The sequence below is a fragment of the Gopherus flavomarginatus genome, chromosome 1 (genome assembly GCF_025201925.1).
Source record: "Gopherus flavomarginatus isolate rGopFla2 chromosome 1, rGopFla2.mat.asm, whole genome shotgun sequence".
In the NCBI taxonomy this organism is placed as follows: domain Eukaryota; kingdom Metazoa; phylum Chordata; order Testudines; family Testudinidae; genus Gopherus; species Gopherus flavomarginatus.
Window position 1 is genome coordinate 44,263,727 of NC_066617.1, and position 27,578 is coordinate 44,291,304.

The 27,578-nt window shown below is 38.6% G+C and overlaps 1 protein-coding gene across 9 annotated transcripts in view; it reads left to right on the forward strand.

The window, feature by feature from the left end:
• Positions 1-23,807, forward strand: part of POT1 (protection of telomeres 1) — a 170,360-nt gene extending 146,553 nt beyond the window's left edge. For all 9 annotated transcript variants that reach the window (XM_050936142.1, XM_050936141.1, XM_050936149.1 and 6 more), the window contains 8 exons: positions 1,509-1,550; positions 2,886-3,042; positions 5,792-5,997; positions 9,893-10,028; positions 12,994-13,085; positions 17,413-17,504; positions 22,439-22,544; positions 23,535-23,807. In XM_050936142.1, the coding sequence (XP_050792099.1) occupies positions 1,509-1,550; positions 2,886-3,042; positions 5,792-5,997; positions 9,893-10,028; positions 12,994-13,085; positions 17,413-17,504; positions 22,439-22,544; positions 23,535-23,647 (944 nt within the window). In that variant the 3' untranslated portion in view covers positions 23,648-23,807. The remainder of the gene's footprint in view (positions 1-1,508; positions 1,551-2,885; positions 3,043-5,791; positions 5,998-9,892; positions 10,029-12,993; positions 13,086-17,412; positions 17,505-22,438; positions 22,545-23,534) is intronic.
• The last annotated feature ends 3,771 nt before the right edge of the window (positions 23,808-27,578 follow it).

Below are 27,578 nucleotides of genomic sequence, written 5' to 3' on the forward strand. Positions count from 1 at the left end.
GTCGGAGTTGTCCGGCAAGAGGGAACTGAGGGTGGGGGGACCGCGCAGCTCCCCTTATAGCACGGTATAGAGGCACCACTCCAGGAGTCGCAGCGGTGCTCCCCCAGTACAGGTACTGCTAAAGGACAAACTTCTGGCACTGGTGCGCATGGCGAGCACACATACCTATTGTGGAATAGACATGAGCAACACAGCTCAGAGAACACCAGTTACAGAACAGGTAACTGTCTTTTTTCCAATAGTTATCTCTTTTATATTAATTCTCTTTTATGTAGAATTGAATCCTGTAGAACTGCATCTATTTAGGAGACCCTTACTGCTATTAGATTGCACTGTGGTGACCACCACATAGACAGAACCTCAGAATTGCTACAAGACTAAGAAAAAAGGTGTTGGGTTTGTTTTCAAGCAAATTAGCTGTTAGCTGTCAGATTATGAAGTTATAGACCTCTGAACTTTTGATGCGGTCAGGAACAATCAGAATAGTGAATAAATTACTTCTAGAACTCAGTCTACCAGGCAGTAGAAGTTAATGTCCAGAGCTGTTGATCAGGATAAAAGCATGTTTCAGTGTCCTTGAGCTTAACAGAAATCTATGTCTGTAAAAGGTACCAGATATCCTATAGTGTATAGAATCTAATTATCGAGATGTTTACTGTAATACCGTTCTTTGTTAACAAATATAGAAAACAAGGTTTGGGTAAAAATAAAAATGCAGCTCAAATGTGATGAGTAACGAGGGTTGTATTAACATGCACTGTGTGTGGGTCTACACATGTAAACATAAATCTAAGAAAAATATTATTATATTTGAATAAAGATACCTGCACCTGATGAAACCTTTTACTGTTAGTCTCTTCTCCTATACAGTTTGAGCAAAACCTGAAGGACACAGAGATAATGAAAAGCAGGTCATGCCCAAACAGAATGGATGATCATATGAATGTGCCACTTAGTGTTTTAAACCATGAAAGGTGCTTTACAATAGATTTATACCTGCATCTGACAATGCCTCTTACCATAAGAGGGTCCACTGTAGTTGAGAAATTTCTACTTTTTTAGTTGTGAAAATCTCTCTCCTATCTACATTGTAAGCAGTAATGGCATCCCCTAATCATTCAAAAATCCATCTGCTTTTGATCCCTGACTTACACCTTGTGTTTTGTTTTTGTTTTTATTTTTCATAGATGTTTTGTTTGTCCACTAACTAGACCAAATATGGTCCAATGGGATGCCATTACCACTTATAATGTAGATAAGAGAGAGATTTTCACAACTAAAAAAAATAGAAATTTCTCAACTACAAATGACATCAAGACAAATATAAATGAAGTTTTATGTAGAGAAGCAAGTTTTCATCAGTGATTACTTTTTTCCTATTAACTGAGACTCAGCATTTATCTATAACTCAAAATTAATAACAATTGTACAATGTTAAGCAGTTAGTAACAATGTCATACTCAATTAACACAACTATTTTTCCTCCAAAATATGTCATTTCTTAACAGACCAGTCATATTCACAGAGATGCCAGCAGTTATCTGTCACAGGTAGGAAATATTTTTTATACCAAGGTAATAGACTTCTTATAAATAATCTTGGAAGGATTAGAAGTTTATCTGTAAATTTCAGTAAATTTCAATATCAATGTGATTGAAAAAAATATTTCCATTGATGATGATCAAAATTTACAGATGTTCCAAATAACAAGAATGCTGCTAGAGAACTTACTGGGGTTTAATTTAAGGATATTTGCTTTGTATATTTTGACATGTGATGTTGACAATTTGTGTTTTAGTGGTTAGAAAACTTTAACGTTTTGAATCATTACTGTCTGATCCCTCGCATTTGTCGGACCCCCCCATCCCCATAATTTCCCATATATGAGAAAATTTAAAATGATTAAAAAATAGAAAAAGCTTAAAGTAAAAATAGATATTCATCAAAATTATAAGAAAATAAAAATTGAATTCTGCTAAGCCTACTTTTAAATAACAAGGATGGATGTTGAGATATTAGCATACAAAACTGTTGAAGTAATTGTAATTGTCTAATTTCTATTATGAATGTGTTTTTTTTTTTAAGGAAGATATGCATTTAGGTATAGATAAAGCCACACAACAAATTGGGCAGTTATGTCTATGGGATGCCAATATGTTCATCCTTGTGCTTTCATCCTCTCATTTGGAAGTATCTTGTTTCAGTCACCTTTGTTGAAATATCCTATTGCGTTTGTTTCATTGTATTGGAACATTTTTAAATGGGAAGAAGTTATGACATTTCAAAAATTATTCTTATTAAAATATGTGGGATTTTTCACTACTTAAATTCTTTTCGCCTATGGTTAAATCACTGCAGACTTTGGAGACGTCTTATGTCTTAAATGCCAAAGGAACCATTTGAAACACTTGTAAAGTGGAGACTGCAGCCACAGATACATTACTTAAAAGTTCTGTCTGCTCAGCTAATACCTGTTCCTGCCACTTTTTTTCATAAAAATAGACATCTGATTGGTCAAAACTGGCTTAAGTACTGCAAAACCACCATTTTACTTTACCAGGGTTTGCAAATCTAACATTCAGTTCCATGGGAAGTGGAATTGCAATCATCAGCTGAGTTACTTAGAACCCTTATCAGTTTTAGCTACAGCTGCAGAAAAATGCTGCTAACATGATTTCTCAAATGTGCTTACAGACTTTAGGAACCAGTAGAGTATCCTTACCTTTTTCAAGAAAATTCCAAATTAAAAAAAAAAAGAAAAAACAGTAGTGCAAATTCTTTTAACACATCCCTGTAATGGTTCCATCCACTCACTGTATTGTGCACTTCTATTGTTCCAAATATTGTTTCATTGCTTAATAGCTTGTATTTTTATTGCTTTACAGTATTAACAGATCATCAGCATTTGGATGACACAGCACTGAATACTATCTTAAACAGCTCAGTTCCTCAACAATATCGCATTAGAGCAAAACTCAGAACTTTTAAACCCGAGAAGCTCTGTCAGTCTGTTAAACTTTATTGTTCAAAATGCAACTCACTGTAAGTGTTTTACATAATAACAGTAAAAGTTACAGATTGCTCAGTATGTTTTAGGAATCTTAGATAAGCTTTTAAATATTTTCATCTTTCTTTTAACACTGAAGATGAGTTGAATTTAAATCCATTTCATTTCAAGCAAAGGCTTAGAAGTTTACTGAAATTAGTTGGGGAAGACTGTAGTCATATGGGATATGCTTACTAAGTTCTATTCAGTAGCTCCAGAATTCTAGTTTCTGTTCCAATTCGCAAATTTTGCACTCAATTTTTCCCGGGACCTAGAAGCAAGATTTACTTAACCCTTCTCTTACTATTTTTTTGAGTATGTCATCATAATAACCTGTTAGTATCCACATAACTATCTGTATTTTGGCTTTTAGAATTCTAAAGTGGTGGAGACTGTCAGTACAACTAGAAGCAGAGTTCGGTTTTATTTTCAAAGTTATTTTATTAAGGGGGGAAGTATCATTTGAAAACTGTCAAACTGCTGCAACGCTATATGTAAACCCGTGTTATATCAGGTCGCATTATAGCGGGGTAGAGGTGTAGTTGACAAGTCACAACCAGAGTGGGGAGTTTCATCCTGTTTCTGCCTCCCTGCAAACCTGCATAAGAACTGTTTGGAAGTTGCTCTATAAATGGGGCTGAGGAGAGTGGACCCATATATTCCACTTCCCCATCTGTAAAAGGGGAATAATAGCACTTCCCTACCTCAAAGTGCTGTTGTGGGGATAAATACATTAAAGATTGTGATTTGCTTTGAGTTGTATTGATGAAAAGTGCTATATGAGAGCTAAGTATTATTATCATAGACTTTAAGGCCAGAAGGAGCCAAATTGATAATCTAGTCTGACCTCAGCCTCACCCTTCTGTAGTAGACCCATACCTCTGGCTGAGTTAGTGAAATCTTCAAGGAATGAGCTTTGTTTTAATAATTCATGGTACACTTCAGTTCTAACAATTTAATGACACTATCCTTTATTAGACAAACATCTATATTTTACAATTAATAATTAAAGCTGTTACTGGTTTAAAAAAAGAGGGTTCTTCATTTGAGTAGTGCTGTGAAAAAAACGTATAGAACTTTTTTTGTAGGAGAATGCCGATTCATCAAAATCAAAACATTCCATAGGAACGTCACTTTTGACAAAATATTGTTTTTAAAAAATTGAAGCGTTTCAGTAAAGTCAGAACATTTTTGCTTTTCATTTGTTACTTTTCATTTCAAAATTTTATTTCATATTTAATTTTATTTTTTATATTTTTATTTTATTTTAAATAAAATATTTTTTAAAATGAAAAATGTAGAACCCAAAACAAAAAAGTTTTTGAAAAATTTTGTTCGGTGAGAAAATTTCAAAATTTGAATCTTTGTTCCAATTCAGAATGAAATGCTTTTGAAAAAATGGAATTCCTGTGAAATGCAAATTCCTGACCAGCCCACAAGAATTATACAGAGAGAGAGAGAGAGAGAGTGTGTGTGTGTGTGTTTGTACAGGGACTACAACTTTATTCTTAAAATTTAAAAATCATATAGCAAATGAATAAATACATACATTGAGTACAAATGCCAATAGAAGGAAAAAACAGACCCAATTAGTACTCAATACTTTTGCATGCAGTACAGTTATGCGTTCAGAAGCATGCTCTGGTTGGACTTTTGCCCTTGATTTCTTTGGGAGCAGGAATTGGTGTGAGTAAATGCTTTTTTAAATAGAGAGATTCTGAGTTTCTGACATCCTAAAACAAAACAAAACACCCATCTTTTTTTTTTCATTTTAACAGTTTCTTGTCTCCTTGTTGCTATTCCACTCAAAGCCAACAAGGCTTTTTCCCCCAACAGAAAGTGTGCCAGAACATTTGTTGTTAAAATTTCATAAGCAGTCCAAGCAGCAAAGAGTCCTGTGGCATCTTGTAGACTAACAGACATATTGGAGCATGGGCTTTCGTGGGTGAATACCCACTTCATCAGATGTATTCACCCACGGAAGCTCATGCTCCAATACGTCAGTTACTCTACAAGGTGCCACAGGACTCTTTGCTGCTTTTACAGATCCAGACCAACACGGCCACCCCTCTGATATAAGCAGTCCACTATTTTTGTGTTTGTGATTACACTTATACATTGGGTTGATCCTGCTATCTATTCCACCATGCAGAGCAAGGAATGCAATGTGTTTGCACTCCAGCACAAGTTCAAACAGTGGTGGTACAAAGTAAGATATTGTCTTGCAGTGGAAAGTGGTTTCAAACAGCTGCTGCTCTTGTTTTCTTTTTTTGCAGAATGCATGATAAAATAGAGTGGGATAATCTGGGTTTCATTGTTGAAGAGACATGTAGCTATGTGGCCATTTTAGGGCCTATTCCAAAGCCCAGTGAAGTCAGTGGGAATCTTTCTGTTGATTTCAGTGTGGGCTTGGATGAAGATATTAGACTTTACCCCTGCTGATAGACAGGATTAGCTTTCTTGGCATGCAGCAGCAGGCTCATTCATGCAGGACTAGTTTTCCTTGAGCTTATATACACAACACTCCACACCTTTGCTGTGCACCATCAAACCCTTAAATTGCTACAACTTGGTTGTATATTATCTTTTGTCAAAGATCAGTGTGGAATGGTGAATTTTACAGTATATGCTGCTGTTATAATAATATTTCAATATCTTGTTTGTTTAAAGTACTGCATTTCAGTTACTAGACTATTGAAAGAGAAGCTGCTACTATTTGCTTATTGCTTTCTAAAATGTTTTTAGGCAAGAAGTTCCAAATGACGATGATTTCGACTTAATATTAAGAGACTGTGCAGCTGCAGCTCCAAATCCAGAAGTACATAATTCATTGTGGTATGATTCTGCAGTGTGGGATACAGAAAATCAGGGGCAAAGAAAAATAGCTGTTCATTTTGTAAAACACGATGAGCTGCTTCAAGAGCCAGAAGATACTTTGATTATGGTACAAGGTAAGATAATTAAATTACAGTTATACCACCTAGGATGGCGCAGTGGAGTTTACCACTAGAAATTTAGGATTTTAATATCTCTGATTTAAAAACAAAAAGTTAGTTAGTGAGTTGTTTTTAAAAACAAGCACATGCATATTAGAATCAGCTGTAAGAGATGGTAAAATCTATTAGCATTTTAAGGTTAGAGGTGGTTGGTTGAGTCTCTGATGTTTTCAGATAAAAATTTAAACTTGCAGAAAATAGTGGGTTTGGATTTCTGTAAACCAGACACGAGCCAGATACCTTTGTATCTGATAAATCCAAACCAAGAAGCTTAGTGATGATGCAGTTTTTAAAAAAATGTACTGTCTCCAGCTGGGCTTTTAGGTAGGTACAGTTCTGATTTGGAATGGTGATTGCAGTCTTACTAAAAATCTTCAACTGTGGCTGGATAAATAAAAGGCTTCTGCTAATGCAAACCTACTATATACTTTGTCAGCCTCTGGATGTCAGTGTTGTGTCACATAAATAAAGCTGAAGCAGTGTGCTTTTTAAGTGATTGCTTTTTAAGGGGAGAGAAAAAAAGCCACCTAACTTTAAACAAAGCAATTTAGGCAAAGGTATAAATAAGGATGTTTAGGTAGAATATAAGTAAGAAATTTTTGCACAGCTTCACATTCTGAATTTAAAACAAGGGCACAGTATCCAAGTGGATCAATGTGGAAGGGCAAGGGTGAGTCAGTTGGCCCTTTCCATGGACAGATCATTAGGATTAATGCAAGGCCCCTTCGGTTTGCTACTTAGCTTATTATCTGGCTAGTTTCAACAGTTATCTGTTTTGTGGTATGTCCCCAAATTCTTCTATCTGTTGATATAATTTTCTTCCTTTGTAAAAGCCCTGTCTCCCCAGTTCTGTGTCTTTTTATTTTTTTTTCTCCTAAAATAACCAAACAATATACCTTGCTCTGCAAATCATTGGAAGATATTAAAGCCCCAGCAGCTGAATGTTTGAGAGCGAAAGAGAGCATGTGGAGTGGAAGTGAAAGACACGATTGTAAATCTTCATATATTTACTAAAAGAAACTTTAGCTGACCAGTATTTCAGTTCATTTTCTCCTTCTGAATACTGTCAATGGAATGGGTCTAAAAAAGATGGGGGAGGAATTTTTTGTGTGTTCCCAGATACATCCTTCCTTAATTTCTCCTCATACACACAACAGCAGCTATTCTTCTGGCCAAGTAGATCTAAATATACTCTTGGTGTTGCATAAGCAGCTTGCTTTAGTACAGTATGAGATCTTCCCTTCCCCAGAGACCAGATGCTGAGCCATGTTACTTCCACAGGATTTTTTTTTGCCTCTGTTGAGCTGAGAGTTGAGAGAGCGCTAAATCCAGGAAACAGATCCACTGCCAGAGGCGGCTGTAGCTTTTTTGCCGCCCCAAGCACGGCAGTCAGGTAGCCTTTGGCGACTTGCCTGCAGGAGGTCTGCCAGTCCCCGCCGCCAAATCCGCAGGACCAGCAGACCACCTGCAGGCATGCCGCCAAAGCAGCCTGACTGCCGCCCTCGCAGGGACTGACAGGGCGCCCCCGCGGCTTGCCGCCCCAGGCACACACTTGGAGCATTGGTGCCTGGAGCTGCCACTGTCCAGTGCTACGTCAGCCTTTATTTAAACAACATTTAATGAACATAAATAAAGCTAATTTGTGGCAAACCTTAAAAAATATGGAGTTTAAGATATTGATTACATTTAGATTAATATGTATTATTCATTTACTTCCATTTTTATCTAGTAAATTCACTGATTGATTTCAAAGGACAGCTATTGTTAATCCAACACATTTGTAGATGTTGATTTGTTGGTACACTGAAAACATTGTCTACAATGACTTTATATTCCAAATACCTTTAAATTATGGCAGCATCGCAATAGTTCCATAGTTAAGGCTGTACTGAGTTTTATGCTTAACGCACGATTTAAATCCTTCGTCTGACCATAACATTTCAAGCATTGTGTTCTGAAGAGGTTGTTGCTATGGCACTGGACTGGATTCTATTCTTGGCTCTGCTTTGTAACCCTGAGCAAGTCACTTCATGTCTTGGTGCCTCTGTTCCCCTCCCAAGCTTTATTTATCTTTTATGGTTACATTATAGGTAGGTACTGTCTCTTATAATGTATTTGTACAGTGCCTAGCACAGTGGGGTCCTGATCTGGTTGGCTTCTCTAGTCACTCGTGCATGATAAATAACTGTTATTATAATAATAATAATAATAATAAAAAAATATGAGGCAAAGCCAGAGTTCCTATATTAATGCTTTTGTATGATCTTAAATCTAATTTAAGCTTAAATTGTTTTTGCAGAAAGTTGCTTATTTCAGAAATTCACTGATATATTTCTTTCCTGTTATCCATTCAGGAGCTAATTAGTTCAAATGTTATTTAGCCAAAAACTAGTGGTTATTAGGTGCATAACAAAATAATTACAGGATTAAGTGTATCAAACTGATTCTTGAAATTACAGGGAAACATAATTACACTGCTCTGAGGTCAGAGCGTTCCTAGATTCAATCCAGCAACCATATCAGACAAGCACTGCTGTGACTGAGTGACCTGTGATCATTTTAAGAAATGACATCCCTGTATCTCTAAGGGATAAAATGTATGTTTTATGATACTAGACTGGAGTGGGCAAACTACGGCTCGTCTGACCTTTTAATCTGGCCCTCAAGTTCCTGCCGGGAAGTGGGGTCGGGGGCTTGCCCTGCTCCGTGCGCCAGGCAGGGAGTGGGGTCAGAGGCTTTGCGCTGCTTCCAGAAGTAGCAGCATGTCCTCGCTCCAGCTCCTATGCATAGGGGCAGCCAGGGTCAGGGAGCTCCACATGCTGCCCTCACCCTAAGCGCTGCCCCTCGCAGCTCCCATTGTCCAGGAACTGTGGCCGCTCCCCTGCCCCTGCCCTGATCCCCCTCTCACCCTCTAAACTCCTCAGTCCCAGTCCGGAGCACTCTCCTGCACTCCAGACTCCTCATCTGCAGCCCCACTCCAGAGCCCGCACCCCCAGCCAGAGCCCCAACCCCAACCCCCTTCCATAGTCTGGAGCCTCCTCCCACACCCTGAACTCCTCATTTCTGGCCCCACACCAGAGCCCTCACCCCCTCTTGCACGCCAGCCCCCAATTTCATGAGCATTCATGGCCCACCATACAATTTCTGTACCTAGATGTGGCCCTCAGGCCAAAATATTTGCCCACCCCCATACTCAACTCAGGTAGCTTCTCCAGTAATATAAAGCATTCATTTCTAGTTTTGGTAAGTTACCAAGTGGTACTTAAAATCATATTATTATGTTTACTACTGTGTTGAATTTTTCCCCTCACTTCAGTTCTGATGCTGTTTTAACAGCCACTAGCTCTCATATTGCTAGCTAACCTGTAATGGTTTGTAGCACTTAAAAACTGAAATGTCAAGCTGTTTTCTAGTGGAATAAAGCGTATTCTGGTTCTGGTTGTTCTCAAGACAGCAGCCACTAAAATTGCTGGAAATGTCATGAAAGAAAAAGCAAAGTGTAACTTGCGTAAAGTTACTTGAAGGTCTGCTATCTTGTTAGCTACTATTGTTTTAAATATATTTCATAACAACATGTTATGGTAACTTACAACTTTGATTGCACATGTAACACGTGGTTGTGTTAACATTTTGATGTCTTTGCATGTGGTGATGAGTCACTTTTAAAATCTTGTATGCTTGTTCCTATACTTTTAATACATGCAGTACATTAAGGAGTTCCATCAACACTGGCCTGCGTACAGTGATGAATTACAGATGCTGAAATGGATATCCAGTAGGCCAAGAAAGATGAATAACGTAATTTAGCATTAAATACAATTGAGAAAACATTTTTTTCTGCTTTTAACAGGGGGGACACTAAAAGAAATCAGAAAACTTTCAAGAAGATTTAAATGTATTATACCTGTGAGATCAACGAAAGAAAATCTTGAGTTACTAGACCTTTCAGCTCCCTTCCTTTTGCAAGGGAAAATATGGCATTATGGGTAGGTTAAAAAAAAAAAAGTCTTAATAGTTTAGAAGTGGTTGCAATTAATAGATGTATAGAAGGTTAGTTTGTTTCAATAACTTAAATTCCAGTGTCAATTGCAAACAGGTGTAACTTTACCTTCTAAAGCTTGTTTTTGAAAAGAATTGTCCATGACAATTGCAAAAATTAAAATTGTATGGAAGAAGAAGACATTGATCTGGAGCCTGAACGTGAAACTTATGCTACCGCCACTACAGTTAAGAGAAAAGAAACTTACATTATACACTTCTGTTTTCAGGAGTTGACAGCTTTTTTTTTTTTTTTTTTTTTTTTTTTTAATTACACCATTAGGTTAAAAAAAGCTTATTCTCAACCCGTAGAACTTCCTATAATTCTTTGGATGGTAGCGAGGGGTAGGAGGGTTTCCTCAAGGGTCAAGGCTTCTAGGAAGCAGTGGGTGTAGGAGCCCATGGGCCAGGAGGGTCAGGCTGCTAGAGGTATCAGTGCTTGTCTATGATGTGCTACAGCCCCTACTTGATGGTATGAAAAAATGGTTATTTGAACTTAACAGTTTTTTGTGCTTTAAAAAATAAAAAAAGCTCTTGGCCATCAAGAGATGCCTACTTACACGCCTCATTGAGGCTATGACATTGGTGATACCTTAGGTTCCTGCTGGGCACAGGTCATCACCAGTACAAAGTACCACCCTTTGAGCTTTCAGTATGCCCCGTGTGATCACTAATTGTTTGGCAGCTCAACTTCGTAGATGGGGCCTGCAGGTGTTTCCTTGTTCTAGATGTCTGTCTCATTAGAGCCCAGTCTTATAACTCTGCCCTACAGGAGATATTTTCCCTCTTTAAATCTTTGGGTTTTACTGTAAACATTGAAAAATCACACTGGTTCCTACACCTTCTTTCACCTTCCTAGGGGCCACCTTAGATATGACAAGAGCCCTAGCTTTATTGCCCCAGAACAGGTTTTGAGATCCTCTTCAGGCAGTAAATCTAGTCAGGTCCAGAGGAGCAGGGGCAGTAGTTTTGCATTTGGCCTGATGGCAGCTTGTACCCTTATTTCCCTCTTTGCATGAGTATGGATGTGTCCCTTGCGAGGTAGTTGAGTCTACTGTGCAGACCAATTGATGGCCTATACATGATAGTTTCCCTTACTGAGATGGTTTGTGATTCTCTTTTGTAGTGAAAGCTCCCAAAGTTTGTCTCAAAGAGAAGCCCATCCCACAGCCAGCACCTTAAAATAATGGTAGGCACAAAGGCCTCCAAACTTGGGAGCTCATTTAGGAAACTTGAAGGTTCATGATGTATCAAAGTCTCACTTGTGTGTACTTATCAAAGCACAACAAGTTAAGACCTTTACAGTAATATCAAATATACACCAAGGTATGGTTAGTGTAGAGGCTATCCTTGAATTCCCTGACGTTGTAGATTTAAAATCTTAGCCTTTGCAATTGTCATTAACGGTATTACATTTAATCTATGTAGAATTTTTGGGTATTATCTTATTGCCCATGTAGTTGTCCTAATTCTGAATGCCACATATTCTGTGTAACATATTTCATAGAATCATAGAATATCAGGGTTGGAAGGGACCTCTAGTCCAATGCCCTGCTCAAAGCGAGACCAATCCTCAACTAAATTCGTTCCAGCCAGGGCTTTGTCAAGCTTGACCTTAAAAACCTCTAAGGAAGGAGACTCCACCACCTCCCTAGGTAACCCATTCCAGTTCTTCACCACCCTCCCTGTGAAAAAGTTTTTCCTAATATCCAACCTAAACCTCCCATGCTGCAACTTGAGACCATTGCTCCTTGTTCTGTCATCCAGTGCCACTGAGAATAGTCTAGATCCATCCTCTTTGGGAACCCCCTTTCAGGTAGTTGGCAGCAGCTATCAAATCCCCCTTGGTTCTTCTCTTCTGCAGACTAAACAATCCCAGTTCCCTCAGCCTCTCCTCGTAAGTCATGTGCTCCAGCCCCCTAATCATTTTTGTTGCCCTCCGCTAGACTCTTTCCAATTTTTCCACATCATTCTTATAGTGTGGGGCCCAACACTGGACACAGTACGCCAGAAATATTTAAAAGATATTGATTATTTTCCTGCAACATATTAAACCAAATTCTGCTATAATTTACTCCATTGTAAAACCAGAGTGACTTCATTGATATCTGCTTCACACCAGTGTAAGTGGGATCAGAAGTAGGTCTACTGATTCTACATGACAGGTTTGCTTTTAAAGCTAATCTTAAAGATAATAAATGTCAATTTTATGTTACAAATGTAACATACTAGCACAGAAGCTTATTTTGAGGGCAGAATAATGCTACTGTAATTGTTTCTTGGGTAAAATGAAAACAACTTTATATGGACATCTCTCAACGAAATATATTTTTATCCACTTACAGAATTTTAGTTGCTGTCTTACATCCTGTAAAAGTTTGATGATGATATATTAGTACTCCAGGAATAAAAAGGAGAGGTTCTTTTAATAACTTATAATTAAAATATTTTAGGCACAAGTTAAGACAATTTCCTGTACTACTAATCTTATAATCCTATTGTGTTTTTAATACATATTAGAGTTTCAGATTTATTACTGCTCTTACAAAATGGCACTTTGTATGTATTGTTAAACCACAAAAAGTACTAGTGCATGAATATGTGCTCAGTTGGTACTGGTGCGCAGTTAGCCTTTGTTATTCAATTAGGCTCTTTCATGGGTCAAAATAACTTATTTTTTGTAGCTGGTGATTCATAAGGAGCATTAATGTGGTTTAGTACTTTAGATGTTGTATGAAGCTTCCCTGCCTTAAAAAACCTGATTTGTCAACTGTGGATCTTTTCATAGTGGAGATGGTTTGTATCCTCACTGAATAACTTTATTTGAATAAACCTGTTTGACACAGAATGAAAAAGCTAATAGTTCATCACCTTGAAGTCTGTACATTATCAGCATTTTATTTTAAATGTCAGGTGCAAACAGTGTTCGAATCAGAAGACTATCCAGAATCTCAGTTCCCTTGCAGAAGAAGAACCATCGTGGGAGCCAACTGAAATAGCACAAGGTTAGCCAACATTATGATGTGAAATAGATTGTGCCTTGATTCTTAAGGTAGATACAAATTGTCTCACTGAATGGATTACACTTTTGCTCAGATCTTTATATGTCCTATGGATGCATACGTGTTTGCATTTTGTGGGCTGGAGTTAAATATATGATTACCTTTTTAAAATACTATATTAAAGACGAACTGAAAAACTCTTTACCTGTTGAAATGTGAGATCATTGTTTAGTGTTTATTCTGCACTAGGTGGCATTTTTAACAATTAAGATAGTGCAGGTGTAACGAATCTTTGGTTACGTACTTACAGATGTCTGTTGTGAGCGATACACAAATATGTAGCATCAGGAATAAAATTTGTATGATTCATAAGTCTTCCACTTGAGCCAAACGTGAATCTCCCTTAGCTGTGAGTGATAGTAAGGTCTGTATCTTTTGTAAACACTACCATGAGATGGTATAAACACTAGCCTAATGCATAACCCAGGGAATTGGTGAAGAGTTAATCACCCAAGTCAAGAGTTTGAGCCCCTAATTCCCCTTTCTGCTTTTGAATCTCCCTATCTATTCCTTGTGTTGCTTTAGGTAGTCACATCAACTGATGGAAGGAAAACAGAGCCTTGGGGAATACAATGGGTGAAGAAGATAACAGTTTGAACTGTTTCTAAATTTAATTATTTTAAATCAGTTCACATCCTAATAAGGATTTGCAATCTCAAGCAGTATCTAAGTCTGACTGATTTTATTAAAGAATACAAACTACTGCAGAAGCATTTCTCTCACAGATATCCTCTCATGTTTATTCTGTATTAGTAAATGTAAGCTAACACACAACTTAGAGTATCAAATAGTGTTAATTAGAAATGTACTTCCCTCCAAATAAAAAAAACCCTAAGTTCATTAAATAAAAGCTTTCCAGCAAATTAAATAAAAGCAGTGATTGGGAGATTTGTAATTCCTCACAGCATAATTCAGCAACGTACCAATGTGGCTACTGCATGAAAACCAATTTTGTCTGGCAAAATAAATAGCTCTGATTTGGTTAGATTGAACCCTTTGCTTTCAGAATGTACTGTCCTGACATATTTTAGTCACTGAGTGGTTGGATCATGGCAGCATAAACAGTGTAGGACTATCCAAAGTACCATGGAGTACATTTCTTTTTTTATAGGTAAATACTTGATTAACTATTTAATTTTTTTCCCCAGAATTGTTTAATTAAACATAGCACAGATATAAAATGGGAAGATATATAAATGTCTGTAATACAAGAGTAATGCATATAATATATAACTAATATTTTCATAAGAATTTTTGAGTTCATATGAAAAATATGAAGGTTCATAAGGCAAAAAGTGTGTTGAGAAGCATCAGTTGTTTGTATTCAAATATCTGTGGGCTCTTATGAGTCCAAAGTGCAAAGTCTTCCCTATTTTACAATTGTGGACTCCTTTTAATGGAGTCTAAACTCTTACTGAACAAAATTTCCTGAAGGTGACCTAGTCTGGAATCATCAGGAGAAACTGAATAAGTGATGAGTAAACAGATCATCTACCTTTTTCTTGGAAGAAACTTCAACAGTGTTTCTGTAGCAATGTCTATTCTCACATAACTTCAAACATATATTGCAAGCAGTTATTTTTACTTACTTTTAAAAACAAATTAATAAAATATGTGAATATATTGCTAATTTTAGCTGATTATAGATCATTTGCGCATAGAATCAGAATAATAGAAATGTATGACTGGAATGGACTTCAAGAGATTATCTAGTCCAGCCCTCCATGCTGAGGCAGGACCAACTAAACCTAGACCATCTCTTACAAGTGTTTGTCTAACCTGTTCTTAAAAACCTCCAATGACAGGGATCCTTTAACTTTCCTTGGAAGCTTATTCCAGTGCAATTTTTTTTGTAATATCTAAGCCAAATCTCCTTTTCTGAAGAGTAAGCTCATTACTTCTTGTCCTGTCTTCAGTGGATTTGGAGAACAGTTGATCACCATCTTCTTTGTAACAGCCCTTAGCACAGTTGAAGACTGTTACCAGGTCCCTCCTCAGTATTCTCTTCTCAAAATTAACATGCCTATTTTTTTTTAACCTTTCCTCATATGTCAGGTTTTCTAAACATTTTACTATTTTTGTTGCTAGACTCTCCAGTTTGGCCACATATTTCTTAAAGTGTGGCACCCAGAACTGGACTCAGTACTCCAGCTGAGTCTTCACCAGTGCCATGTGGAGCAGGACAATTACCTCTCGTGTCTTCTTATTACATAAATATTCCTGTTTAAACACCCCAAAATATTAGCATTTTTCACAATTGCATCATGTTGACTCAAATTCAATTTGTTATTCACTTACACCCCAGATTTCTGCAGTGCTACTCCTTAGCCAGTTATCCCTGTTCTGTAGTTGTGCCTTTGGTTTTTCGTTCCCAAGTGTAGTACTTTCCACTTGTCTTTTGTTGAATTTCACCTTGTTGATTTCAGACCAATTTTCCAATTTGTCAAGGTCATTTTGAATTCCAATTCTGCCTTCCAAAGTGCTAGCAACCCCTTCCAGTTTAATGTCATCTGCAGATTTGACAAGCATGCTTTTCACTCCATTATCAAAGTCATTAATGAAAATATTAAATAGGACCAGACCCTGGACAGGCCCCTGCAGAATCCCACTAGGAATCTCAAGCAGTATTCAAAATATAAAGCATACATAGACACTTAATTAAAGATAGCCAGGAGAGAGCATGATTGGTAAGTAGTTGCCATAATTATATACATTAGGTACATAGTTTTGAATCTTTTTTGTTGGACAGATGACAGTTAATATCAGTGGGAGAATGTACCTAGCCATTGAATTTTCACAGATGGGTTTAGTTAATTTCAGAGTACCAGTCAGGCAGCTTTTTTATTTGAGTAGAACTTGCCACGGAATTTTAACTACATCATATGGAATAAATTGTTTTCCGATAGGTAATATATTTCACTAAATATATTGCCATGCTTTCGTTTAGAACACCATCCTGTTATCATTGAACCAAAGGCAAAACTCTCACTGATTTCAGTGGAAGATCAGGCAGAAAAAGATCCTGCCACGTAGTCAGAAGTTAGGATGTATGCAAATGTTTGCAACATTTTTACTAAAGAGAAAAGAGGTACTTTAGAGCAGTGGTTCTCAAAGCTGGTCCGGCGCTTATTCAGGGAAAGCCCCTGGAAGGCCTGGCTGGTTTGTTTACCTGCTGCATCCGCAGGTTTGGCCAATCATGGCTCCCACTGGCCACGGTTCACCACTCCAGGCCAGAGGGGGAAGGAATAGCTCAGTGGTCATTGGCCTGCTAAACCCAGGGTTGTGAGTTCAGTCCTCGAGGGGGCCATTTAGAGAACAGGTAAAAATCTGCCTGGGGATTGGTCCTGCTTTGAGCAGGCGGTTGGACTAGATTACCTCCTGAGGGATCATAGAATATGGTCCCATCCAACCCTGATATTCTATGATCCCTCAGCCTCCACTGCTTCCCACAGCCGACATGGGCCTGGAGCAATAAACCACAACCAGTGGGAGCCACAATCAGCCAAACCTGCAGACACAGCTGGTAAACAAAACAGCCCAGCCCACCAGGGGCTTTCCCTGAACAAGCAGCAGACCAGCTTTAAGAACCACTGGTTTTCTGTATTTTTCTAAACTCTTGAGCAAAACTGAATTTCCATTCTAAAGTGGCAGTCTGTGCATAAATCTTTCTGAGCATCTCATTTTACCTGCAACACAAAATGTTTTCACTTAGTGTATAACATTGTCATGAAACCTATATGTAGAGCTACATGAAATTTTCAATGAAAATACGTTTTACTGAAAAAATGCAGATTTGCTTCAACCAAAACAATTAGCAAACTCAAGTAGATTTTGGTGAATTTTTTATATTGGTGGGAGGAGAGAGACAAAAAAACAATTTTTCATTTCAGAAATGCATTTTGTTTTGGAATTTCCCTCAAGTTTATATAAAAATAAAAATCTTGAAATAAAAAAAAAAGTCTGGTTTTAGGTTGAATGAAACATTTCCATTGTTTGCTTTAAAAAAACTCAGAAATGTTTTGTTTCAGGTCAACCTGAAAAGATTTTGTTGTTTAGTTTTCGGTTCAGTGTTGAACTGAAAAATCTGCTGTTTGTACAGCTCTAATTATAAATCCACAAACTCCACCCATCCATGTATCTGATTATATTTTAAAATTATAACTGTACAATAAGTCACATAATTAAAAGCAAATCATTTCATTTACCTTGTGTTGTGATAATTTTGTCTTGAATATTCAGTACCTAAAGCAAAATATTTTTCTCACACTAGTTTTAGGTATTGAGCCACTCCAGTATGTTTTTGTTATGAAGTTTACACTTGATGATGGCACAGGAGCATTGGATGCATACCTCTTTGACTATGTAAGTAAACAGAGAGTAAATAGATAATGGTTCTTAAGTATGGTCTCAGAGATGTTTGAATGTGTATATGAATTTGTGCATTCTCTTTGTCATATCCAGTGTTTTAAAACAAACTATTATAATGAATGTACAAATTACTAGCACTATCCACTGGTGGAAATGCTATTTAGGTCAATATTAGATAAAAGGCAAAATGGGCGAAAAATGTTTGAAGTCTTAAAATGGACTGAAGAGAGGAACTGGAGTAGGGGGTGTGACCCTCCCCCCCCCCCCCACACACACACACACACACCAGGGCACATCCTGGACTGTAGGCCTGCTGTGTTCCTTTTAACTCTCTGGATCATGGTACTCTTACACTACTCTGCTGGTAACTAGCAACCCCTTCTGGCTTTGCTCTCACACAGCCATTAGCATGTGAAGGCACACCCAAAAGTTACATGCAGGCTCTCACAGCCTGTCATGAACTATACACAGGGAGATACCAGCAAATCTCTCCAGCCCCAGTCTTGCACCCCAGAAATGTACCATCATGCATTGAGCGGGGAGGGAGAGCTCAGTGGCTTGAGAATTGGCCACCTAAACCCAGGGTTGTGAGTTCAATCCTTGAGGGGGCCATTTAGGGATATGGGGCAAAAACTCTGTTGGATGATTTAATTGGAGAATGGTCCTGCTTTGAGCAGCGGGTTGGACTAGATGGTCTCCTGAAGTTCCTTTCAACCTTGATATTCTATGATTGATTCTGTGATCAAGAAGGTCTTGAGCATTGTAAGCTCTTTAATTAATTCACCACTCCTTCAAGGGATGGTGGACATGCCCCAATTTTGTAATCTGAGCAGATTCCCCAAGCTCTTTAGACAAACTCAATGGTAAAGATAAAAGATTAAAATACATTTATTAACTATGAAAAGATAGAGTTTAGGCAATTATAAGTGGTAGGCATAGAAATCAGAGTTGGTTACATAAACTTAAATTTTACCTTTTATTTCTTAAGTCATAAACTTTATCAGACTGAGCAAGAGTTTAATTAAGCAGTTTTTCTCATTCTACTTGGAGTTGCAAGCAGTTCACAGTTCATAATACACAGGCTGAATTCCCTGCTCAGCCTGAGGGTATGTCTACATCTACAATTTTGCAGCGCTGGTTGTTACAGCTGTATTAGTACAGCTGTATAGGGCCAGCGCTGCAGAGTGGCCACACTTACAGCAACCAGCGCTGCAAGTGGTGTTAGATGTGGCCACACTGCAGCGCTGTTGGGCGGCTTCAAGGGGGGTTCGGGGAACGCGAGAGCAAACCGGGGAAGGAGACCAGCTTCCCCGCGGTTTGCTCTCGCGTTCCCCGAACCCCCCTGCAAACCGCAGGGAAGGAGACCTGCTTGCACGGGGGTTCGGGGAACACGAGAGCAAACCGGGGAAGGAGACCAGCTTCCCCACGGTTTGCTCTCGCGTTCCCCGAACCCCCCTGCAAACCGCAGGGAAGGAGACCTGCTTGCACGGGGGTTCGGGGAACGCGAGAGCAAACCGCAGGGAAGGAGAACTGCTTGCTCGGGGGTTCGGGGAACGCGAGAGCAAACCGCAGGGAAGGAGACCTGCTTGCTCGGGGGTTCGGGGAACGCGAGAGCAAACCGCAGGGAAGGAGACCAGCTTCCCCGCGGTTTGCTCTCGCATTCCCCGAACCCCCCTGCAAACCGCAGGGAAGGAGACCTGCTTGCACTGGGGGTTCGGGGAACGTGAGAGCAAACCGCGGGGAAGGAGACCAGCTTCCCCGCGGTTTGCTCTCGCGTTCCCCGGACCCCCCTGCAAACCACAGGGAAAGAGACCTGCTTGAAGGAGAGGCTTCCTCAGGTATGCTGGGATACCTGCTTATTCCACGGAGGTCAAGAAAAGCGCTGGTAAGTGTCTACACTTGATTACCAGCGCTGGATCACCAGCGCTGGATCCTCTACACCCGAGACAAAACGGGAGTACGGCCAGTGCTGCAAACAGGGAGTTGCAGCGCTGGTGATGCCCTGCAGATGTGTACACCTCCTAAGTTGCAGCGCTGTAACCCCCTCACCAGCGCTGCAACTTTGTGATGTAAACAAGCCCTCAGACCCATTTCCCAGTTCAAAGTCTTTTCTGCCAAAGTCTTGTTGCCTTCAGAGTAGGTGGGGAGGAAAGAGGCAGACTCTTGATGCCACTGTCCCTCAGTTCATGTGCTTGGAAACATACTGACTCAAACATGGAATCAAGTGTCTTGATACGTTGATGAGTCACTGAGTTAAGCGATCCCCATTGTGTAGAGCTTGAGCAACTGTCTCTTATTGAATTGTAAATCTCTTGTTTGCATTTACCCTGCTGGTCAAAAGCTAGTGAGAGTTGCCTAACACCCATTTGAGTGTGGGTTAGCCCCTTTGTTGCCACTGGAGAGCTTGCTATCAGCGTCTCCTAGACTCTCAACATATGTAGCAAAATCTCATAACTCCATATACAATGATGATATACATATTTTGACAGAACAAAGAGTTTCAGCAAATCCTGCGTTTTTTCATAGGATACCTTACAAGGCATTCTTTGTACAAAATATCATAACCATGCACAAGTGATGAATATGGGGATACAAGGTGCAGTTTTTAAGTACAATATGTCACAGGGGTATTCGGCTCCCTGTGTTTCCACAAAGTCCCTGGCTGAGCTGGCTGAGTTTCTCTCTGTCATGGTGTTGAAACACCCTGTCTGATTGCTTTTGATGTGGTGATTGAAAGTCATTGAGAGTGACTATTTTTTTTGGGTTAGTTCAGGATTTTATGACTATTCTGACAACTCTGTTTCCTTACTGGGTAGATTCCAGCCAAAGCCATATAGCTGTCCATCTTCTAAATCTAGTTTTTTGATCTAAAGGTCTAGGTAATGTGGGCTCTTGCTTGTCATGGACTGACTAGTGCCTTCTAGGTTGTATTCATCTAGCCTCCAAATAAATGTTGGTCCCTGCCCCCAGAAAGATTGTTTGCCTTAAGTAGATATTTGGTCTCCACATTTAACATAAGATTATACATTCACTCTTTGTGACTTTACACACTTTGCTTAAATTACATGTCTCTGTTTACCAATTTTCTAAAATAGAAATAATATTGGCCTGCCCATGGGAATGTGAGGGATTAACTAAATGATTCTAAAGTGCTATGTAAATGTTAAGTATTATTTTTCATATGCATATGTAATAGATGTATAACTTTGGGGAAGTAATGGAAGATCTTATTTCATACATTCATGATGGCAAAGTTAAATTAGTTGTGAGTACTCTGCATGTCTTAGATTTTGAGTAGCTGGGCCTTCATGTTTCATTTATATAGTTGTTTGCATGCAATAGACATTTATTTTGGCTGTCTTTTGATTGTTGCATACCTGCTGATAATTTCAGGTAGGAAAGTAAATGTTAAGAAGTATGAGGGCTTTGATAAGATGAATAGATGCTGATAATGCTAATCTAATATAGCATTATATTTGTAATATATTACACTGCAGCTTTGGAATTATCTAAAGCCAGTTGGGCTTTTTGGTCCCTGTGTTTCACAGCTTGGGACAGCCTCACCTCAGATGCATACAAATTAAAATATACGTATATTTTTACCCACTGTGTCACGTGGCAATAAAGGGGAAATGTTTTCCCATTTCTCTTCTTTAACCCATTCTGTATAACAAGTTAAAAGGCTTTTCTATTAAAATATGAAGGCCTTTAGCTGCAAAGAAAGCTAGAGCCCAGCATCCCCACTTTCTTCTCTTTTTTCCTTTCCTCTGCCTCTTTTTCCTTCTTTGAAAGCTGTTCTTTTAAATTGAGAAACTAATCTGGGGGAGCTGCTGAGTGCTACAACTGAGTTGCAGAGGGAAAAGGCAGTTTTCTTCTGAAGTGTCACCTGCACTTCAAAAGGAAACTGTCCCTTTTCTCTGCCCAGACTAAGGTGCTCCAAGAGTGCTTGAGAAAAAGCTGGGCTGCTTTGAAGTGTAACTTCAAACTAGCTTCCATTCTGATTTCTATAGTAACGCTCCCAGTTCATTTTCTTAACCTGATAGTTTGAGTTGAAGGAGCTGGGGAGAAGAGTCAGGAAAAATTAGAGTGAGAGTTGAAAATGTGTCTCTTTTTTGCCATAAACAGTTGTTATTTAACAGTTATATTATAGTGCCATCTAGAGGTCGACCAGAAAGGAACCCATTTTGCGAGGTGACAGGTCAGCTGGGCTCCGGGGAGAGAGTGTCAAGTCAGGTCAAAGTTATGTTAAAATAGTGATGCTGCAGTGAAAATTGTTGGGAATAGGTGTTATACAGTTCCCCTACTATTTTATTTCATCATCTACTTGTGCTTCTTTTTATAATGGGAAGATAAATTGTGTAAAACCCATTTTTAAATGTTGTCCAACTGAAAGAAACCCACGCGAAATGGTGAAAAACATCCAAAGCTGACTGAATCAACACAAAAAATGAAAAAAGTAATCATTTTGTGTCAACCTAAAACATTTCAGTTGATTGAAAACAGGAAAAAAAAATTGAAAAACTGAATTTCAGTTTGAATCAAACCAATTTGTTTTTTCACATTTTTCGGTTCAGTCCCCTGCCAGCTGAAAAATCTATTATTCACTCAGCTCTAATAGTGTTTGAGCACCTCACGATCTTCAATGGATTTATCTTCATGCAGTATGTGTGTTAGTAAAGCATTAAGACTACCAAAAAAGTGCGTAAGTCATTGACCATACTACATGTCTCAGGGTTAATACCCTACTCATGCATGCTCTGGTTTATTTCTAGCTGTGTCTGGATCATTTTAAAAACACTGAATATATTGCTCCCTTTTGTCATTTTAGTCTCTTCATAAGATTGAAGAGCCTGCTAAAATGACACTGACTAATGACACCTGATTTATTTTTCTCTTCTTTTCTCCTCAAATCTTTCCACTTTCCTCAGGAAAAGTTTTTCCAGATTCCTGCCTCCGAAGTCCTTACCAGTAGTCTTCTTCAGGAGAAGATGGAAATGATCATGAATATACTTTGTCCTCCAGGAACAAAACTAGGTCAGCTGTCACTTTTTGTAATCTGCTACTATGTATGTAAAGTTATGTTGAATTCACCATTCATTTATTATAAATATGATGAGAGCACAGACCAAATTCAATACTACAGAATTGTAAGGAAATTGTTTCTTTCTTTTGTTTAGTGTAATATGTTTGGTTTGTCCTTTTTAAACGAAGGGCCTTTGGAAATAGGAGTAATAATTCAGTCCCTACAATGGTAATAAGCGTGTGCAGCTGGTCACTCATGCTGGCATAGATTCAGTTTTGTATGTATACATGCTTGTCCAGGAGAGCTAGATGTGTAATTCACATTCATATAGAAGTTAACCAAAACACCTTTATTTAAAATGTCACAGAAGCATAGTGACAATTAATAGAGAATTCAGTCTGAGCCCCTCACTTTAGGCTGGATTCTTCCATTGAATGCACATACAAAGTTGGAGTACCCTTTCCTGCAGGAAACCCCTATGGAAAGTGACTCAGGGTAAGGAAATCTCTGTGAAGATCCCACCACAGAGTTCCTCTGAGCATTTCATCTGGGGGCCCAAAGTGGAAGCTTCCACTGGGCTGTCTGCACAGAACTGTTTGTCTTTGCCATAGCTCTGGCCCTTAGAAGCCTGTTTCCTCACAGTGCAAGTCCAGAGCACCCAGGCACCCTTGTCCCTGGGGACCTTCTCCCACCCAGTGCAATGAGTGTTCCATACAATAGAAGATATATCCCTAGGCTGCATTATCTTCTCCAAGTACAAACTTTGGTGAGAACAGAGGGAGAATAATGATACAAGTCCCACTCTGCTCTCTGGCTCTCTGTACCAGCAGAGAGGAGAAGCATTTCTCAGTGGAGACTGTTCAACCCATTCTGTGCATAAGAAACTTCAAAATCCATTTTTAGTTTTCCTTTTAGTCAGATGAATTATGTGTTAAAGTTCCACTTTTCTTATAAAAGCTGGAAATACTATCAAAATGTGTACTTTTGTTTTTGATTTGTAGATGACTTGCCATGGTTGGAATGCTTCATCAAGTCTTATAATGTCAAAGATGGAATGGAACAGCAAGTTTGCTATCAAATTTATGACACTATGGTTGCTGAAGATGTTATCTAGTGATATGTATTGCAATTTAAGAGACATGCAATTTATCAACATAATCAATTACAAAAAAGTTTTGAAGCTATAAACACCATACAAGGTTTTGTATAACATTTAGTGTATCATGTTCTGTGTTGAGAGATATTAATCAGGAAAATAAATGCCTTTTTCTGCATTTCACTTGTGCATGAAGGTTTTAGCTCTTCTGTTCCTGAATTAAAATGAATTGGACATATGCTTAGAGGTATTTATTACTTGCTCTGGGCCCAACCCAGTGAGTCAAGTGGTAGTTGAGATGCTCATGGGATTGGTCACTTCATGGGATTGGTCACTTCGTGACTGAGACTGTAATATCCAAACATTCCAAGCTATTACACAATTGAAAATTATCATTAATGTTACTGAATTCTGCTATGACCTACAGAGTCGAATTTAAAGGGACATTGTAAAATGTAAACATGTTTTGTAATGTCTGAAGAACAGTTAACATGATTATGCTTTGTTTCTTCATCGATTTTAATACAAAAGAGTAAGTGATTTGAGAACAGCTGTGGAAACAGGGCTCTTCATTAAGTTGTATTGCCTCACTTTATTCTGTACAAATCTATTTTAGGGTTCTAAAAAACCATGTTTTCTTTCCTTACTTTAATTTCTCTTTTTATATGTAGTGAGCTCTTCCTGCGGTCCTTATGTGTGCAAGTAGTGTTATTGACCTCAGTGGAGCTATTTGCATGAATTAAAATTACTCATCTGCTTAAGAATCATAAAGTCAGGCCATAAAAGCAGGGATATTTAAAATATTAAAATGAATACTAATATTTATTAGATTATAAGGATGGTAAAGTCAGACATATTTGGGGCCATATCGGACATTGCTGCTCCTTTAAATTGTGTGTGTTTTTGCAGAGATTCTTGCACATAGTTTGGCTAAATTTAGTGTCTGGTTATACTGTCTTGATTGCTTTTCTCTTTTGTATAATTGGATTGGATGGCTAAATTTAGAGAGAGCATTTTCAGGCCAACAAGTGACTAGTTGGCTACCACAGTGGAAAGAAATTGCCTGCTTTTACCTTGCAATCTGAAGTATTTGCCCCAAATTCAGAATCATTTTCTAGAGAATAATTGTAATGTAAAAATTCTCGTTAGGAGAATATGCTTCTTGTCATCAAGGGAAAAAAAATAACATAACACTTGCGCAGAGGATTTTTTTATAGGGAGCATGGAGATATTTAAAATAGTGCTCATAGTTGACTGGTACTTTAATACTAAATACAAATGATTTTACAGTGTTCCAAGAGATGATTAGTAGAATAAGCTATTATATCCACTTAGTTTCATCCAAATGTCAATAGATTTTTGTGGGGTACTTTAAAAATCACTCTGCACCATAGAAACAATGAGCCATGACCCTAGAAGTTTATCAGTTATCATGTGGGTAGAAGGTGCATTAACACTGGAAGCCAATGGTTCACTTTCAACAAGAGGAGAAACTGTCAGCCTGATTGAATAGGACCATCAACTTGCCAAGCAAGGAACAACACTGGCATTAGTTCTGAAAGCAGCTGCTTACCTACCCCTGGCCTGATGAGAGATACTGATAAGTGAATTATTTTTAAGACTTGAACACCTATGTGGGTGTCCGAATAATTTCAGTGGAATTTAACTCCTGAAGCACTCATCCATAAGAAATATATAAGGGGTTTGTTTGCTATGTAATGGGTAGTTTAATCACAAAAACTATAGAGCCTGTATTTCTGGTTAGACTCAGACTCAGACTCCAGGACTGGAAGGGACCTCGAGAGGTCATCGAGTCCAGTCCCCTGCCCTCATGGCAGGACCAAATATTGTCTAGACCATCCCTAATAGACATTTATCTAACCTACTCTTAAATATCTCCAGAGATGGAGATTCCACAACTTCCCTAGGCAATCTATTCCAGTGTTTAACTACCCTGACAGTTAGGAACTTTTTCCTAATGTCCAACCTAAATCTCCCTTGCTGCAGTTTAAGCCCATTGCTTCTTGTTCTATCATTGGAGGCTAAGGTGAACAAGTTTTCTCCCTCCTCCTGATGACACCCTTTTAGATACCTGAAAACTGCTATCATGTCCCCTCTCAGTCTTCTCTTTTCCAAACTAAACAAACCCAATTCCTTCAGCCTTCCTTCATAGGTCATGTTCTCAAGACCTTTAATCATTCTTGTTGCTCTTCTCTGGACCCTCTCCAATTTCTCCACATCTTTCTTGAAATGCGGTGCCCAGAACTGGACACAATACTCCAGCTGAGGCCTGACCAGTGCAGAGTAAAGCGGAAGAATGACTTCTCGTGTCTTGTTTACAACACACCTGTTAATGCATCCCAGAATCACGTTTGCTTTTTTTGCAACAGTATCACACTGTTGACTCATATTAAGCTTGTGGTCCACTATGACCCCTAGATCTCTTTCTGCCATACTCCTTCCTAGACAGTCTCTTCCCATTCTGTATGTGTGAAACTGATTGTTCCTTCCTAAGTGGAGCACTTTGCATTTATCTTTATTGAACTTCATCCTGTTTACCTCAGACCATTTCTCCAATTTGTCCAGATCATTTTGAATTTTGACCCTGTCCTCCAAAGCAGTTGCAATCCCTCCCAGTTTGGTATCGTCCGCAAACTTAATAAGCGTACTTTCTATGCCAACATCTAAATCGTTGATGAAGATATTGAACAGAACCGGTCCCAAAACAGACCCCTGTGGAACCCCACTTGTTATACCTTTCCAGCAGGATTGGGAGCCATTAACAACTACTCTCTGAGTACAGTTATCCAGCCAGTTATGCACCCACCTTATAGTAGCCCCATCTAAATTGTACTTTCCTAGTTTATCTATAAGAATATCATGCGAGACCGTATCAAATGCCTTACTAAAGTCTAGGTATATCACATCCACCGCTTCTCCCTTATCCACAAGGCTCGTTATCCTATCAAAGAATGCTATCAGATTAGTTTGACACGATTTGTTCTTTACAAATCCATGCTGGCTATTCCCTATCACCTTACCACCTTCCAAGTGTTTGCAGATGATTTCTTTAATTACCTGCTCCATTATCTTCCCTGGCACAGAAGTTAAACTAACTGGTCTGTAGTTTCCTGGGTTGTTTTTATTTCCCTTTTTATAGATGGGCACTATATTTGCCCCCTTCCAGTCTTCTGGAATCTCCCCTGTCTCCCATGATTTCCCAAAGATAATAGCTAGAGGCTCAGATACCTCTTCTATTAACTCCTTGAGTATTCTAGGATGCATTTCATCAGGCCCTGGTGATTTGCAGGCATCTAACTTTTCTAAGTGATTTTTTCTTGCTCTTTTTTTATTTTATCTTCTAAACCTACCCTCTTCCCATAAGCATTCACTATATTAGACATTCCTTCTGACTTCTCAGTGAAGACTGAAACAAAGAAGTCATTAAGCATCTCTGCCATTTCCAAGTCTCCCGTTACTGTTTCCCCCTCCTTACTGAGCAGTGGGCCTACCCTGTCCTTGGTCTTCCTCTTGCTTGCTGGTTGTGTTACATGACATCACAAACCATATTTTGCACTGCCAATTATTAGTAGAAAGTATGTTTTAAATTGTAAATGTTTTTTATGTAAATAAAAAGTCATGTTCCTGTACATCACTGCAGGTATTAATAAAATCTATTTTAAAGTAAACCTTTTGAAAAGTAATAGATCAGAATATATAAGGCTCACACTTCAGCGTAAATTTGTTTTCACCATCTCTAATGTTTGAGATTCTTGGCAGAACATTTTCAAGTCATTTTATAATTGTACGTATGGCACATGAAGTTGTCTGGTTATTGAATATTGTAAGTATTTAGCTGATTTAAAATAATGAACTCTTTGCTCACACTTAACTTTTGGATATCTATTCACAAAACCTCTCTGCTGCCAATGGCCTTCATCCAGCAGAG